Source organism: Chaetura pelagica, unplaced genomic scaffold (genome assembly GCF_000747805.2).
Source record: "Chaetura pelagica isolate M959 unplaced genomic scaffold, ChaPel_1.0 scaffold314, whole genome shotgun sequence".
Lineage (NCBI taxonomy): Eukaryota > Metazoa > Chordata > Aves > Apodiformes > Apodidae > Chaetura > Chaetura pelagica.
The window spans coordinates 1187574-1205030 of NW_009953218.1; the positions used below are offsets into that span (position 1 = coordinate 1187574).

Genomic DNA, 17457 nt, shown 5'->3' on the forward strand with positions numbered 1-17457 from the left:
CAGGAATGAGCACTGCTGATGGCAAGGCACTGGAAATCTTTTTAAAAATTTTCATCAGAATACAGTATTATTTGTAGAAAGTCTTAAATGACAGAAATAACTATAGCATTTTAGCTGTACCTGGACTCTTTTCTGTACATGCAGTACTGATTTGGTGCTAGTGCTGCTGTGAGAAAGGGGCTAAAGAATATGGCACTGTTCTACATTGGCTCACAAAATGCTCCAAAAAGTCTGTATGCAATGGATGTCATCATTGTTAGTAACTGGATTTGAAATACCCCTTGTGATCTGCTTCCATTCCAAGAAAGACAGGGGCTAATCTTAATCTCTGGTTAGTTGTGAGAGAAGATGCTTCATGTTCTGGGACTAGAGTATTGTTTTGCTGCTGTGATTAGTTGGGTATTTTATATATTAGATAATAATTATGTGTAAAAAAGGTAATACAACAAATATATTGATTGGTTTAATGTTTGCACTAAGCTAACTCACCTTCTAGGTCACTTTTTTGTGCTTATAAACAAAGTCATCAAGGATTTGAGGAAACAACTGCTCTTAATGGATAATTATTTCACTTGCTCTGAGGGGACTTTTTGAACGTAATTCACTGAACTTATTGCCCCTAAGACATTTTGAAGCCCTGTCTGTATGCTCAGTACTCACGCTGGTAACAGGCGGTCTCAGGACTGCATGAATTTATTACATTATAGGAGGCATATGTCTCCTGTAGGTTACCATGTGTTTTACAACTGAGGAGAGAACTCGGACACCATCAGGTCTCTAATATAGGTCCTTTACTACCTTAATCTTACCACTTCACCACTGTCTTTTAGATGTTGGATGTGCTCTTTGGCACTGTGGCTTTCTCTGATGAATTCCTAGCTGGGAGAGCTGTACCCTGTAGCTTCACAGTAGTCATCTTAAGTTTGGGCTGTGGTGGAAAGGCTGCAATCACAATTGTAAGCAAGTATGTTCCTCTTGGTGCAGCAGTACATATGGCAACTGGCAAGCATGGCTCCAAGGATGTCTGACATTTCCTTTCAGTAGGAAGGAGCGCTGGGCAGAATGCCTTAGAGTGACATAAGGACAAAGAGTCAGAGAAACACTCTGGAAGGACTTTCTTGGTACTTCGTTGTAGGTTGCCCCTGAGAACAACCATGGAGAGGTTAACACATTGCAGAGAAGGAAATTGAGACCATTGTCCATGGTTGATTAGGAATAAAAGCAGTGTGTGCCTTTCATCGCTAGGTTGGCTTTTATTTCAGTTCTAAACATGCACTACTGCAGCAAGACTTGTCCTTTGTTTTCACAGAACTGCGGGATGGTTGAGGTTGGAAGTGTCCTCTGGAGATTTTGCAGGGAAGAAGGGCTAGGATAGTGGGGGTTGGTGGTTCTTAGCATCTCGTTTCGCCTTTTTACAACTTGTTGAGGCTTACAGAAGTTTTTTTTAATTTTCTTTTTTAATGAAACAGGAGATCTTCATACAGCAAAGCCAAATTACTAGCTTTCTCACCTAAGCAGCTACTCTGCACTTATTTTTAAAAGTATGGATTACTTGCTCATATTGTCCTTTAATAACAGAGTCATAGCAGCATCTCAGAGTTTTGTGCATATCATATGAATATAAAGGTCTATCACTTACGTCTTCTGGAGTAACTGTGTAAAATGAGGGCATCCTCGGACCACTCCTGGTTGAATCTGCCAGCTCTTAGTGCCATCTTGTTGCTTCTTGATACAAAGTCTGAGGCTCTGATTCAACCTGTTAAGTGAGGATTTAGCGTGACAACTGCTGATTTCAGTGTTGCTTGTCTTGCAGTTGTTTCAGTGCATCTTGTAGTGTTCCTTCTGTCCTCTTCAGCTTTTTTTCTCCCATTCCTGAAGGTACTGCAGTTCCTGTGGCATTTTTATGTTCCTTTCTAGCTGTGTGTCTGGCTCACTTCAGCTATTCTGTGAGGGTCATGGCTTCTACCTCTGGGAAATTGGTGTGTTCCAGAAATTATCTACTGCTGATTTGATGATCACAAAGATTTAGGAAATAATGCTTTTCATATTACTGCATATAGCAGCACCTACATTATTTCTGCAAGTAACAATGACAGGTGGACTCCTGAGACAACTCAGGGGTCCCAATAAGGCCTGTGTGAGAGCTGGGGACAGGCAGCAAGTATGCAAGATCTGGGCATTAGCAATCTATAGGCTGTCACTGCTAGTATCAAGGAACTGGTACAGTTTTCATTGCTGCCATCTACTGAAACTAGAGCTTTCCACCTCACTGAGCAGACTAGTGGAAAGCATAGTTTTGCAGATGAAATCTGAAATGCCACAATATTACTAAAAATAGTAAAAAAAATGCTCCCTCCACCCCCCGTGAGGACTTGCAAAATATTTGTTTATTTTGTTATGTAAAGTTCAGCTTCCTGTGCAGCTTTAATGGTCCTGACTAACATTCTTTCTGCATCTATTAATTCTATCTCTGCTTATCTTTTTTTTTTTTTTTTTTTTTTTTTTTTTGCATACGTCTGTGGTACAGCTCAGCCCAGTATCTCCTATTTTCTAAGCAGTAACTCATGAATGTGTTTAGCTTTCTGTGTTGTCTTTAATACAAAAAAAATATGTTCTTTGTGATAATGAAAACTTATGTGTGTGCTTCAGACAACCATTATGTTTTAATATTTGGAGCGGGGGAAGAGTGTCTTTTATTTCAAATACTCTTTAGTTGCTTGGTTACTTTGCTTGACAAGATCTTGCTTACTAAGCTCAATTTGAAAAAATGTGTATTACAAAAAAAGACCAAACCCAACTATTTTCTAACACTCGATAAATGCTTTTGAAATTGCAGGGCTTACTACACACTTTTGGTCATAAGGCAAAAGAGTATTTATTCTTATAACTAATTTAGCAAGTACTCATAGAATTAAAACCCTACAGTCTACTTTGATATGCTATATATAGGACTGATGGACAGCAATAAAATATGAGAATTTGTATGGGGGTCTTAATCACCAACTCTTCTTCTTATTTTTTTTTTCTCTAAGGTTTGTATGATTTTACATTTGTTTAAAAAAATGTCTTTTCCCCTTCCCCTCTTAAAGGTAGAGACCTGTGGGTTCTTGTTCTGGGAAGGTTTCCAACCCATCATAAGATTGGCATTCCAGAGTTCAAGTATGTTGCTAATATGCATGGGGATGAGGTACGTTTCAACTTTTGCAATGTCATTTATACCAAATACACTTACCAGAGGTTTAGAGTGAACTTGTCTCAGGTGTGTGCTACTTACTACTGAGGTATGTCATACCTCAAAGAGGACCTAATATGTGTGCATTTATTGAGGAATTTCAATAATAAACTTCCTTCTTTTTTTGATGGAAGAGCTTTAGAAGACTTTATATTTTGGTGAAGAATCCTCCACCTAAGACCTCTCTTAAGTAGAGAGCTTTGTCTTCTCCATGTGAGTAAATCCAGAGGCTTTACCTTTCCTGGCAGTGAGTCAGATGCAGTAGTTTGCTGGTACATGATTATTGCCTAGGCATGAAGTATAACGGATAGAACTCTTCAAATACATCCAAAGATGGAATAATAATTGTTGTGAAGCATCAAATTATTTCTTTTAGGAAGAAAATTTATCTTGGAACCTTAAGCTAGGAATACCTAGATTCACTTGAGATAACACAGTGAGTACAAAACAATAAGCAATTTCAGGATTGACTTGCTCTGGAAAAAATGCCCACTTATTAAGGATAAAGGAGAAGATGGTAGTTATGAGCCTTCCTGGTGTTGTATGTGAATCTGGAACAGAAAGGCTCAAAGCTTCACTGTTCCATAGAATCTTTTCTTTCTTTCCCTTATTCAGTTCCCTTATTCAGCTTTACATGCTTATATTAGTTATGTTCAGGCTAAGTTTAAACTACACAATGTATTTCTATGCAGCTTTTAGTGTGAAGGGTAAAGTTGACAAAAATGGTGGTATTTTTATATACGTGTGTGTGTGTATATATACACACATATATATTCTAGACTCTGAATTCCCAAAACTAATAGAAATAGATGTAGTAGGAAGTGTATCCTATGTAAAGCATAACATATCACAAGCTATTGCTATTAACAATGCTGTGTGTGAACACTTGCATGCCTACAGGCACTTGTGACATTATGTGCCAAAAATTTTCCCCAAGTTATACTGGTTTTACCTTGTTTGAGAGTGGCTAAGCTCAAAGTGCTACTGGGAGTCTGACTGCTTTGGAATTTAACTGTGTGGGAGGGAGCTGATTCATGATTTCAAATGAGTACATGTGTTACTGGATGCCCAAGATAGGGTTTGCAGCTCCTAAAACCTGATGTGTATCAGAAAGGGTAGTCCAGGGTGCCTACGAACTGAGGCTTCTTGTGACAATCCCTACAGATTGCTGAAGGGAATTAGAATATAGAGTCATCCTGGTTAGAAAGGACCTTGAAGATCATCAAGTCCAACCATAAGCTAAATCCAGCTACCATAACCTAACCTACCTGTTCAGTGCTTACCTATGGCTACAGATGACCCAGCTTAGGTAGAAAAAAGATGGAGGGCAGGGTACTATCTCATCCAGAATGGCCTGGCCCTTAAATATTGCTAGACTGTAGAAGGCCACTCCTATTGAAACCTCCACAAGGAAGCACTCCTGTCACTATCACTGCCCAGCTGGATGAGCACAAGGATCTCTGACCATGGAAATGTGCTCTGTTTGCATATCTACAGGGTCAGGAATTGCTGGAGAGCAGGCAACCTAGATCACTGCCTAGGATCTGAATTTTAATATTGACTTTGTGAGGAAATGGGGCAAGACTTTTTATATTTGAAACCATGGCCAAGTTTCTTTGAGCAGGGTGGATCCTTGAGCTGCTTAGGTATCATAAAGCACTAAGTGCCATGTTGCATTCTAGCTTGTTCATTTGGCCAAGCTTATACCTAGGGAAGATTCTGGCAGCAGGGGTAGTCCTCCCTTTTAGGCCCTCATAATGATCTTTGCCTCATGGGTTTTTTTGTGTATGAATATAACACGCAGTTGGTCTTTGTTTTTGCCATCTGACCATAAATGTATTTCAGATGGCAGGAAATGAATTCCTCACATAGAGAAGCATTGGAGAACTTGAATATTTTTTTAGTTGGTCTTTGTTTTTGCCATCTGACCATAAATGTATTTTCAGAGGGCGGAAATGAATTCCTCACATAGAGAAGCATTGGAGAACTTGAATATTTTTTTCCCCATAATCTAAAATTCTTCTGGACTAGTCACTGGGGAAAGATTGAAGTACCCTTACAATATATCAAGCAGATAAGTTTTTGCACTAAGTGTAGGACAAGCTTCAACTTGTGTTCCACAGTATTTCATAACTTTAAATTGTAGGAGTGATCCAGTTATGTCTTTTGTGCTTCAGTGATGCATTCCATAAATGTTACAAAGGTAAAAAGGTTCTTTTCTCAAGTGTTATTTGGTGGTGCTGCCCTTCTGACCTGTCACAATCACACAAATGACACCTCTTTTTTGACTTAGCTGTCTGGCTGCTCCTGAAAGCTAAAAGTTGGGGGGGAGCCTGAACTACATGTGTACAGGCTGTACACACGTGCTGCTGGAAGAAAACGTAGGTTATTTGGAGAGATGCCCAACAGGGAAGTTCTACTAAAATAATCATAGAATCATAGAATGGGCTGGGCTGGAAGGGATCTTAAAGATCATCTGGTTCCAACCCCCCCTGCCATGGACAGGGACACCTTCCACTTGATCAGGTTTCCCATCCAACCTGGCCTTGAACACTTCCAGGAAGGGGACATTGACAACCTCCCTACGAAGAGGTTTTTGGTTTTTTTTCACAACTGGAAAGATTTGTTTATTTATGTTTAAAAAAAAAAACCCAACCAGACAAACCACAAACTCTACAACATGACCAGCCACGATTTAAATTATTTTATTTTGTGACCAGTGTTGCCAAATAGAGTGAACTTTTACCCCACATCCCCAGAGATGAAACAAATTACTTCTCCCATTTTTTGTGTGCCTTAATGAAGTTGGACACCATTTTTAGCAATACTTTTTGTTTAACCCAAACCAGATCACCAGAGGTAAATCAGTCACTTGCAGCTAGGTGGGACTTTGATAAAAAATGGCACAAATAAACTGCATAAAATGCATAAGCCTGTGAAATGTTAAATAGTCTGCACTGAGGAAGATGAGGGAGAGGTAGCCCACAGTTCTGGGGCAGCTGTCATTCTGAATTAAGCAGCAGTTTCTCTTGTCCTAGGCTTGTACTGAAGGATCTGTTCTTCCTCAGTGTGTACACCTGCACATTCCTCTCTGGTGCAGAACAACTCATTCCACTCAGCATTGACCACAACCAAACCCCCAAACGTTCTGAAGTTATAAATGGAGCAGAACTGTTACCTTTTAACCTTAACAACCTGTACCAGTGTCTTGAGTCCAATCTATGCAGCTGAACCATAAGATCTAATTAGAAGGCTGTTCCTCAACCATGTATATCAGTGAAACCCTGTAAGAAGAAGCATGGCTGAATGAAATGTAAACTACCTGAGTGTTTCTCCTTGTTCAATTTAATGTATTATGTGTATGGTATCCTTGACTTTCTGCAGCTATGGTGTAACTGGGCCATCACAAGATAAAGTCTTTTGCAGGTTGGTAATGCTGGTACTGACCCTTTTCTCCTAGATCATCCACTGCTGATTGCTTTCTTTTCTTAGAATGATAGCATTTTGCCTCCTTCATTATGTGAAGCTGAGCCTGTACTGACAGGCCTGAGCTAACATACGTGAAAGGATATGTTATATGTTGCTGGTGTATCTTGTGATTTGAACTAGAGCAACTAGGTCCTATTTTCCATGTCATCATTGACATAGTTATATCTACAGAAGGGTTTCCTGATGATTTGTTAGGGCATGAGCAATAGAGGACTCAGCAGGTTTATTTGTAATCAGTATAATTGGGTTTTAAAAAAGCACACACCAAACTAATGAGTCTTGTGTAGAATTTCTCACCCTGGTTTCCAAAAAAGGGCTGGAAGCTGCATTTGTACTATCAAAACACCACTATAAAAAAAGGTGCTTTTTTTTTTTTTTCTGATCACTTACTACACAATCTACTGTAAGGAGTTTTCAGCATGTATTCCTATGTCCTTTGTATTGTGCAATATAGTATGAAAGTGATGTGGCTGGGAAACAAATATATGCCCTAGAAAAGATAATTTAAAATATATATATGTATTTCTTGTTTAGCAAACTGTTTTCTACCTGGCTTCAGTATCAGCTGATGTCACATAGAGGAGGACAGAAGCACCAGAGCTTTCACATTGAAAGCAAACAAATCTATTTGCTAACAACAGACTTTAAAAAAAGCTGGATGCCACTGAGATCTTATTCAACACAGGCAGAGCTTCTGCCTTGCCTTGTTTACCTTTTCACTTATCTTTACTCCCACTCTTCTGAGTGGGAAAAGAAGTGATTAATTTCTCAGCCAGGTAAAGCCTGTGCTGAGAAGCTTGAAGCCTGTGGAATTTGTCCAGGTGATGACATCTTATGCCAGTTACTAGTTCAGAAGCAGGCTTTATGTTGCCATTTCCTTCAGTGATAAACCAAACAACTGCAATTCCCTGTCACCCATGTGGTAGTTGCTCACATTTCTGTAGTGATTGCTGCTATAGAAATACGTGTGTATGTGCCAAACTGTATTTGCACAGACAATTGCTTCAACACTGGTGTATTTTAGTGAAGGACAAACAAAGTGAGTAGTGTCACAGCCATGTACCATAATGAGTGCTGTGCAAGTATTAAAAATGTAATGTCTTTTAAGTGTGGCATTTAAGTGGTAAATGAGGGTGGATTATTGGTTTCTCTGCTGTAGCTCCACTTCCTTCAGCAGAGTGGGGCCTGGTCCACAGAGCTGTAAGGGCTGGAGCAAGGAGACTAACAAGACCATGTTGCTCTGAAACAGGTCCTACCTGATGGTTTGGATCTTTCTTTCAACATAGTTCCGACTTAAAAACCAGGCCACGATTAAGGAAATAATTTTAATCATAAAATGGGCAGAGCGTATCCACCCATAGTCCCCTGGTATTAGGTGTCTATCATGTGGCAACAAAAATGTTTTTAAAGCAGGTGCTGCAGTGAAGTGTTTCAGTGCAGGTGCAATTGGAGCTAACAATCTTTCCACCTGTTGCTGCTGGGGCTGCTTGAGTAAGGCGTTCAGTAGCTGAGCAGGGTGCTGACCCAGCCACACCAGGAGTGGCAGTCAGCAAGTTTACTGGGTACATCTACAGAAACAGGAGTCACACCCTTCCCTCTGGTGTTGATCCATGCCCTGACACATGCATGCTTCTTCATTCAGGACTTCCCCTGAGGATCACTGAAAGCCTTTCTTGCTGACTCTCCCTTTGGGGCACACAAGGAAACTGACAGCTGAAGGTGTACAGAGTAGCTTGGTGTTTAACTTCCTAGAGGTGGGAGAAAGGGTTTTCCTTTTCTTTGGGTCACCCCTCAGCTGAGCTGCAGCAAAATGATACACTTGGGCATTGCCCTGCAATTAAAGCCAAATTTTCACCATATCTTCTCATAGCCTCAGAGCACACCAAGGCTGTTCCGTGCTCTCTACATCTTCGTATTAGAATAGTGGCAGATTAAGGTGTCTGTCCTTGGCTTTACTGTCCGCAACCTCCTCCACTCTCTCTAGATCCTTTATTTGAAGCTCTAAAGTAAGAGTAAATGTCTCATCTTTTCTCCACGGTTACAGCTGACCTCTCTAGTAACTGAGTAAAGCTTGGCTGGCAGGAGATGCCTTCCACGGGCTTGATCAAAACTTGCCCTATACTTTCTGAGAAATAAAAACTTTCCCTCCCCTCAGATACCTCCAGATGTTATTACTCAAGAAGTGCAGAGCTCCCTAGACCTAAACTTAAAACACCCCTCTATCACCCCACCAAAACAGAGTGGTAATAAATACAATCTACCCTGCCGGGGAATGATGAAAGTACCAACTCTGTGACAGAGAGCTGCATTGTTTGATGTACTAAATACTCAGGTACGACGATAACTATACAAGGAATCCTATAAAATAGGATTAGTGTTTAAAATACTGTATATTTAAGAAAGTCTGGATTTAACTCTTAAATGTGAAGAATGTAATCCATGAAAAGCAGTCAACTTCCATTCTTTTTAAACATTGTTCCTTTCCACCACTTTCTTGTGGCCTTTCTTTATATTTTTTTTTCTTCATTCTTTGCCCTTTCTTGCTCCCCTGCTCTTCCTTTTCTGGCTGTATTTTTGTCAGGCACTACAGAGAAGTAGGATTCCCAGTTTCTCCAGTGAGCAGTCCAGTCTTGTCTGTAGCTTAGCTATCTCTGTGGTAGGGCTGTTCTTGTTGATTCTGAGTCTGTTAGCTTTCTCTCTCATGCCCAGGGCTGTGATTTGGCTGCCTTCTCTCCCTTCCTTTCTTTCCCCATACTCCATGTGCTTCCTAAGATACCTATCACTCAGAGCTGGAACTGAGCTGTCTGTACAAGACAGGTTCTGTTGCATCTTTTAGATTTCACAGAGTAAATTTATCAAACCTGCAGAGCAGTGTGCTTTCATGTACTCAGGAGCTGTTTTGAAAGCTACTGGCAGTGGAGTAATTAAGTACCTTTTCCCAACTTGTCAAAGCCCATTTGCTGAAGTGTCTAGAAAAGAACCACTTCGCTTCTGGCACAGTATATGCGTTTATGAAACAGCTTCCCCTAGCAGGTCACAGGATGGTGGCTTGCAGGAGACCACCTGGAGCTGGCAGGCAGGGGTTAGAAAACTCAGGAACAAATCTGCTGGAGAGAAGTGGGAAGAGGTCCTTCTTTTTCCCTGAACAAACAGCAGGGCAGAATTGCTTGAGTACCAACCTGGGGACCATGGCTGCCTTAAAGTATGACAGTTAAAGTGATGTGATCCATACCTTAGCAGAGTCATGTTTAGCACTACATGGTTGGTTTGTTGGTTTGTTTCTTCTGCAATAAACAGCAATTGCCAGCTATCTGGCAAGACACCTGGACAGCAGTTACACCAAGCTCACTTTGCCCCATCGTGTACCACCCCAGCTCCTGCAGGCAGAGCTACTGCTGGACAGTGTGTTCCTGTTTACCTTAACACCCAGAACAGAACTTGCCCAATGCACTAATGTGAAAATGCAGCAAGACATGAGTGCAGCAAATAGCTGTGGAGAAATACCTCTTTTCCCCTGCTTGATGTCACCTACCTTGTACCTTAGCCTGTACCAGCCTGAAAGCAAGATGTTTATCTGTGACACCAGTTCACCCAGTAATGCTGCTCCATGTTCCTCACTCTAGAAAAAAATAATTCTTTGCAATTTTTCTACTTCTGTGGTGCAAGACTCATTCTAAAAGATACAGAGGTGCTGTGGCTCTGAACTAGAGCCTGCAGTGATTTACCAGGCTTTGTTCTTGGTGATAAGTAGAGATAGAAATCTCCAGAGCACATCTGCAAGTCTTGATTTGTTCCCATCCCAACCAGAGCTTAGGAACCCTACAGTGCCCTTGAGGCATGGGTCACAGTGCTATAGAAAATGTTCACTGTTTCTCAGGTAGAATAGGATTGTTAACTCACTGGAGCTGGAAATAGCCACTAATTTGCCTGAAATATGATAGACTAAAGGGAGAAAAGCTCTGCCAGCTTTCATGACCTATACAAATTTACACAAACAAAAATACGTTTACAATTTCTCTGCCACTGCCTTTCCTTGATGCAAAGTCTGCCTCCAAATGTCCTTCCATCTCTTTTTCTAAGAATGTATGTGTATCTGTTTGGTTTCCCTAATGCCTGAGTTCATGGTATTAAAATAAAGCAATATAAGAGAGAATATAACAGAAGTGTCTACGTGGCCTCTCTTTGGTCCTTTGATCCCATGAAAGGGCAAGAAAAAATCATGCTCTGTAGCACCCTGAAAGCATGGCAGGTGTCTCCCTTTCTTCTGCACCACCACTGCCACGGGGTGCTGCACAGCACTGATGCCTACATGTAGGGCCCAGGGTCCCTCGGGCATCAGCACAGAGCTGCCTCTGCAGGGCAGCTGAGATAATGCAGCGGTGCCTTTTCAAGCCTGCATGCTCTTTAACAGGCAGGCTCTGCAGTTTCAGTTTTTGATAAGGCTGTGTCTGTTCCATGTGGGATTTAAGCAGTGCAGCTGACACAGTCAGTTTCCTATTACAGAGGAAGCTCTGGTTGATCTGGGTTTAAATCCTTGTGAGAACTCTCCAGTGACTCCTTGAAAGAAGTCTATTAAATTACTTTAAATAAATTGAGGGGAGAGCATGAAACAAAGCAGTGCTGACCAGAATGCCTTTGTATGTCTGTGTAAGTCAGTAAGAAAGGCATGTCAATGCATGGTGAGGGGCCTTTTTTTGGGTGTTTTTTTGTTGTTTTTTTTTCCATAGCAGACTTCAAATGAAATCTGTGCTTCTTCATACAGACTGTTGGAAGAGAAATTCTGCTCCATTTGATCGACTTCCTGGTGACCAGCTACAGACGTGACCCAGTTATTACCCGGTTACTCAATAATACCCGGATTCATATCATGCCAACCATGAACCCTGATGGATTTGAAGCTACGAAAGTGCCTGATTGTTATTACACACGAGGAAGGTAAGGGTGGCTTAGGAGGGTGGGAGCAGGTAAAGGAAGCGGGTGGGTAGTAATAATAGGAGATAGCCAAGAGACTGAATCATACTTGGTGGGGCAGATAGCCCAGAGGATGTGCTAGGGCTAATTTTGGCCTGTGTTGTTCTGAAGACACACTGTTACGGCACGGAGTTTTTGGAAGACTGAGTCAGATGGGTGTTTATATGTGTATGGCTAGGGAATTGGTCAGAATGCTGTAATGACCTAACCATTTAGGCAGGAGACCCAGACTGCAAATAGCAGCACAAGTTCCTATTTAGACCTTCGGGGTGCTACAAAATAAAAGAAGGAAAACTGCACCCACAGGTATCTGTTTTGATTGGAGAGCTCTGTATCCCTTAAAGAGAGAGAGGTGTGTCTAAACTTGTTGCATGGACTCCTATAAATACATTTAAAGATCATACTGAATGCAAATCTATTGGGAGGGAGGACTTCTACAAGCAGAGCTCGCTGTCACAGGTGCTGTGCTAATAGTAGTGCTAGGAAAAATTATGCAGAAGAAAAAGTGACCTAGCATTGTATCCTGTGCTGCTTTTGTGTTCTTTAATGCACCTGTTGCAGAGACTGAAAAGGGGAAGAAAAGTTTAACAAGCTAAAAGGGAGAAGAAGAGGAGAAAGTGAAAGGATGGGAAGAAAGGCCAAAGGGACAAAGTTGGCATGTGCAGAAGAAGCAAACTCATGAGCTAGAAGTTGCCATGATCCCTGGCCGTAGCAATGGCAGAAGCAAGTGTAAAGGTAGTTCAGGTACTTTAGTTATCTTGGACTATGGAGTAGGCCCTCCTTTTTATTAGGAGATAAATTTATTCCTCAGCAAATAGATGCCACTTTTATGGAGGGGTGGTATTTTTTATCCCTTCTCTGTCAAATAGAGTTTAACTGACAAAGTTTAAAAATTGATATAGCTTATGCTAGATTACCCTCTTTGCTCTTGTGCACAGGCTGGACCTTCAGGGACAAGGAGAAGAGAATACATCCTGTGTTTTAATCACATTTTTTGCTCTATGTCCAAGTGACAGTAGTACAAGGGACACAACCATCCAGTAGTTTCTTTGTCTTCTGTACAAGTGGGAAAAAACACATATAGAAGGACAACATCTTCCTTCTCTGGGTTAGGTTTTTCTAATTAATGTACATGTAGGTGTGTGAATGTTAAATATTAAATATATGCGTGTTAAATATTCTCACTGTTTCTACCTGAAATATGATAGAAGAATTGTTCTGTTGTGTCCTGTGAAAATTCTGCTGCTTCCAGAAAGCAAACTGAAGTCCATCTTCTGCCTGAGGAGATTTGCAATGGTCACTGTACCTGTTTCCTGAGAACACCAACATGGCACAGATCTTAAGTTCTAGGAGGCTGGTGATGTGGAAGCATCTATAGGCAAAACAGTAAGGGGGATGTCTTCTCTCTTTCTAAGGTACAATAAGAATGGAGAAGATCTGAACAGAAATTTTCCTGATGCCTTTGAAACTAACAACGTCAGCATTCAGCCAGAGACTCAAGCAGTGATGAACTGGATCAAAAATGAAACATTTGTTCTTTCAGCAAACTTGCATGGGGGTGCCCTGGTTGCCAGTTACACCTTTGATAATGGTAACTTAGGTAAGCTGGTAACAAGCTCTCTTCTCCATGGCTGGTTTGGTTTAGGGTCACTAGCTGTACCAAAGCAAAATGTATAAGGATTTCTCCAGGGTTTTCCAGCTTTTGAACTGGGTGACTTTGGTGAACCCCAACAACGTTCACTGCCTGATATGACTGCCTGGGAGATGTTTAATCCTGTGTGTTTTACCAGTGAAGATCTTTGTCCCACAGTTACCGGCGCGTCGAGCGGCTACAGCAGGTCTCCAGATGACGACGTCTTTATTCATCTGGCAAAAACCTATTCTTTCAACCATGCCAGCATGTACAAAGGGACTGGGTGTGACAACAGACAAACCTTTCCAGAAGGCATTACCAACGGGTATTCTTGGTACCAGCTGGAGGGTAAGAATATCAGTGATATTTTTTCAGCTGCTTCAGATAATTATGTTCTCCCTTTCTCCTGCCATCTTTGATGATGAAAGGGCTGTGATTTTGCCCACAGTAGGAGGTTGACAAGGGAAATAAGCCAACACGTTTGTACAGATTCTGTGAGCAGGACTTAGGTGTTTGCAGACTCTCCCAGTCAGCAGTTACACAAGTGACCAAGGCAGTCTCTGCTGTCTGGCTGCTTCTCTGCCCTTTCTCAAGATCTGTAGATTACATACACATGCACGCACTGGTGTGGCACTGAGGTCTTGTCCTTTCAGAAAGAAAAACAATGTTCTGTTCATAGATGTATTTTTTGGTTATGTTTGATTACTGAAATAAGTATTTTCATTACTGTTTTTCGTGTAGCCAAATAGCATATAGGCCCTGTGTACTGTGTGTTGCTTTCACAGTCTGAATTCAAAGCCTGAGAAAGCTCTTAGGACAGTTTTGGCAGTGGTAAACTCTGCCAGAGTGTGAATTGATCTGCCTCTACTTAGTTGGGAATGCTTGAATGAATTGAAGTCATAGACCCACCCTTCCTCAGCCATAATAGTCACCATTCCCAAAACACCACTGTGCTTCAGAAAAAAACACTCTTCATGTAACTAGAGTAATTAAGTTGGTTTTCTCCAGGAGGCAGTAAATACAAGTGTGGCATTGAGCAATAAATTATCTGATGTACTTTTCTGACAGGTGTGATGCAAGCACCAACATTTTAAATCTCCTTTTTTTTTTTTTTTTTCCTTTGGGCTTGAACTTGGTGCTTCTTTGCTGGTAAACACTGTTTTACTTCACTTTTAAGGTGGAATGCAAGATTACAACTATGTTTGGGGACAATGTTTTGAAATTACATTGGAACTGTCATGCTGCAAATATCCTCCAGAAGACCAGCTGGAAAAATTCTGGAGAGACAACAAAGTTGCTCTGATCGAATATATAAAACAAGTGCATCTAGGTGGGTATGCACAGGGGGAAGGGAGCTAAAGGCCAAGCCAGGCTGATGGGCAGAGAGGGAACTCTTCAGTAGCCTGGGTGAGTGTCTGAGCTCACAGGTGAGGAGCTCTGGCATGAACTTGGGTCCTGTCACTTCTAGATAGAAAGTGCTATGAGGCCAGGGCTGGGTGAAGGAGCTTAATGTGTCAGGCGTGGGGCGATGGGCTCTACTACTAAAGTGGTGCCAGGGGCTTAAAATGTGCTGTGGCAGGAGCAAGGGACAGCCCCTCAGGGAGTCCACTTTCCTGAGCAAGCCATTTATTGCAGGAGTCTCTAAATGTGTGTGCATGTGCACATGCACAATGTGTCTGCTGCTTATCTTGCATTTTATTGCCCAGAATGTCAGACTGCTGTTTTATTTTTGCTTAATGCCAGTGTTGCCTTGAAAGTGGTGTGTGAGAATTTAGGGAAGCCACTTCATAAGCAGACGTTGGTATTCTGTCACTGGGAAGTACTGGCTAAGAGGATGACTTATTTTAAATTAAAAACCAAACAAAAAAAAAGCCACCAAAAACAAACCCCCAAAAAAGCAAAAATCCTCAAACCAGCAGTGAAGATTGAAGCCCTTCAGTAAAAGACACAATAAGTATGTATGATGCTTTCAGCAAATGAGATGTAGAAGCAGAGATTACAGTGCTGCTTTCTGACTTCATGTGGGCATCAGCTATTAGCAAAAACAACAAAAAAGGATTTTCTATTTTAATTCCCTTCAGTAAGACAGAAGTGACCAGTGATATTATTAGATATGCTTGAAATCACTGAAGGAGCCTTTGAGTGCATCCAGCAACAAACAGTCTGACTTTCTGGGAGAAGGAAGAAGGAAGCTCACCACACTTTCAGATTGTGATCTTTCTGCCCTCTCCCTTTTTTACAGGTGTCAAGGGCCAAGTTACAGATAAGAACGGGGATCCTATTCCCAATGCCATCGTGGAAGCCAAAGGAAGGCCTCACGTCTGCCCCTACAGAACAAATGAACAAGGGGAGTACTTTCTTCTCCTTTTGCCTGGGACGTACGTGATCAATGTAAGTGTGTGGTCCTACTGACTTCTTGCTTCTAATTGCATTGGGTTCCTGAGCACAGTGAGACTGACAAGAAACTGACCTTGCTGAAGTCATAAACAGGGGCTGTAAAGACTTTAAAAGATATAAAGGAAAGTAGTATTGTAATACACGGGTCAGCAGAACAGATTTTTTTTTTTATATACAGTAAGATCTCCAGTCCTCAAAATGCCTGGAGATAAGCACTCATCTGATCTGGATGGTGGAGCCAGCTGGGCTGAGCATCTGGACCACAGTGACACCAGCTTGAGGTGTCTGAAACAAACCACAGAGCTCTTGCAGGGTGAGGAGGTGGAGGCTGGGATCCACGTAGCCCCAGGCAGCGATGGGCTGACACCACCATCAGTGGCAGTTACCTCCTTGGGTCAAAATGGCATCTCTGCCAAGGTTGGCAACAGCTGGTACTAGAGAGCATCCATCCATCCACCCACCCATCCATCCACCCATCCACACAGTGCAGACGCTGCCACTGCCAGCCAAGGGCTTAGGATAAAGTGTAATTGGCTGGAGCAAGTTCAAAGGAGGGCAACCAAGCTGGTGAAGGGGCTGGAGAACACATCCTATGAGGCTGAAGGAACTGAGATTGTTTAGTTTGGAGGAGGCTGAGGGGGAGACCTCATTGCTCTCTACAACTACCAGAAGGGAGGTTGTAGGGAGGTGGGTCTTGGCCTCTTCTCTCAAGTAAATAACGATAAGACCAAAGGAAACAGCCTGAAGTTGTGCCAGGGGAGGTTTAGACTAGGTATTAGGAAGAATTTCTTTCCTGAAGGAGTGGAACGGGCTGTGCAGGGAGGTGCTGGAGTCACCATCCTGAAGGTACGAAAAACTGTGTAGATGAGGCACTTCATCACATGCTCCAGTGGGTTGTTGTGGTTTTTTGGGGGGGGGGTGGTGTTGACAGTTGGATGCAGTGATCTTAGCAGTCTTTTCCAACTGTGACAATCCTGTGATTCTGTAATTGCAGGATTCCCTCTCTTGTACAGCATGTGGTGCACCCCCATTATTAATAAATATTCCATTACTGTTCTATCATTTCAGTTACTTCGGGGTTGTCTTACTGCTGTAACATCAAAAACTCTGCTCCTTTTCTCAAACTTACATTTAGAACACTTTTTCCTATGCATTGAGAGTGTAAATAAGCACACTAGGTAATTATTGCTTCACAGCTGAACTCAACATTTCAAACCAAGTAAAAAAACCTTTCATGTTTGTTCCTAGGCTACTGTACCAGGATATAAATCCATTCTGAAGACAGTGGAAATACCTGACAATACTGGTAACTTCAGCGCTTTGAAACAAGACTTCTCTTTCTCAGAAGTCTCTGTCAGACCACGAGCTGTTTCCTGTCCCAAAATTGCCCTCTACCAAGAGTCCTACTGGATTTCAGCTGCAGGAAAACCAACTCTACATGTCTTGGTTTTAATGACTGTTATGCTTGTGATTTTCAAATAAAGGCAGGAGTGACAGGAGCTGGCAAGGCAAATTCTTCCTGCACAAACGTGGCTTTTCAGGCAAGGAATTGTATATGCAAAAGAATGTATGTTTTTATAAACCAAAGTCTCAGATTTACAATCATGTTTAGTGTATTTTGTAAAATACTGGCTTGACAATCCAAATGTTTTTCTTTAATTACAATAGACTATTGTATTTTTCTACATAAGCATGTTACTCTTAAAGAAATTGTCTCCAGCCTATGGAGATAACT

General features: G+C 41.7%; 1 protein-coding gene across 1 annotated transcript; it reads left to right on the forward strand.

Annotated features, from left to right (window-relative positions):
- Nucleotides 1–1043: 1043 nt before the first annotated feature.
- Nucleotides 1044–17212, forward strand: CPM (carboxypeptidase M). The gene is made up of 8 exons (XM_009997727.1): nt 1044–1053; nt 3084–3187; nt 11484–11656; nt 13108–13292; nt 13503–13673; nt 14503–14655; nt 15568–15716; nt 16971–17212. Exons 2-8 carry the CDS (start codon nt 3173–3175, stop codon nt 17202–17204), a joined length of 1080 nt encoding a protein of 359 aa, XP_009996029.1. The 5' UTR covers nt 1044–1053; nt 3084–3172; the 3' UTR covers nt 17205–17212.
- Nucleotides 17213–17457: the final 245 nt, after the last annotated feature.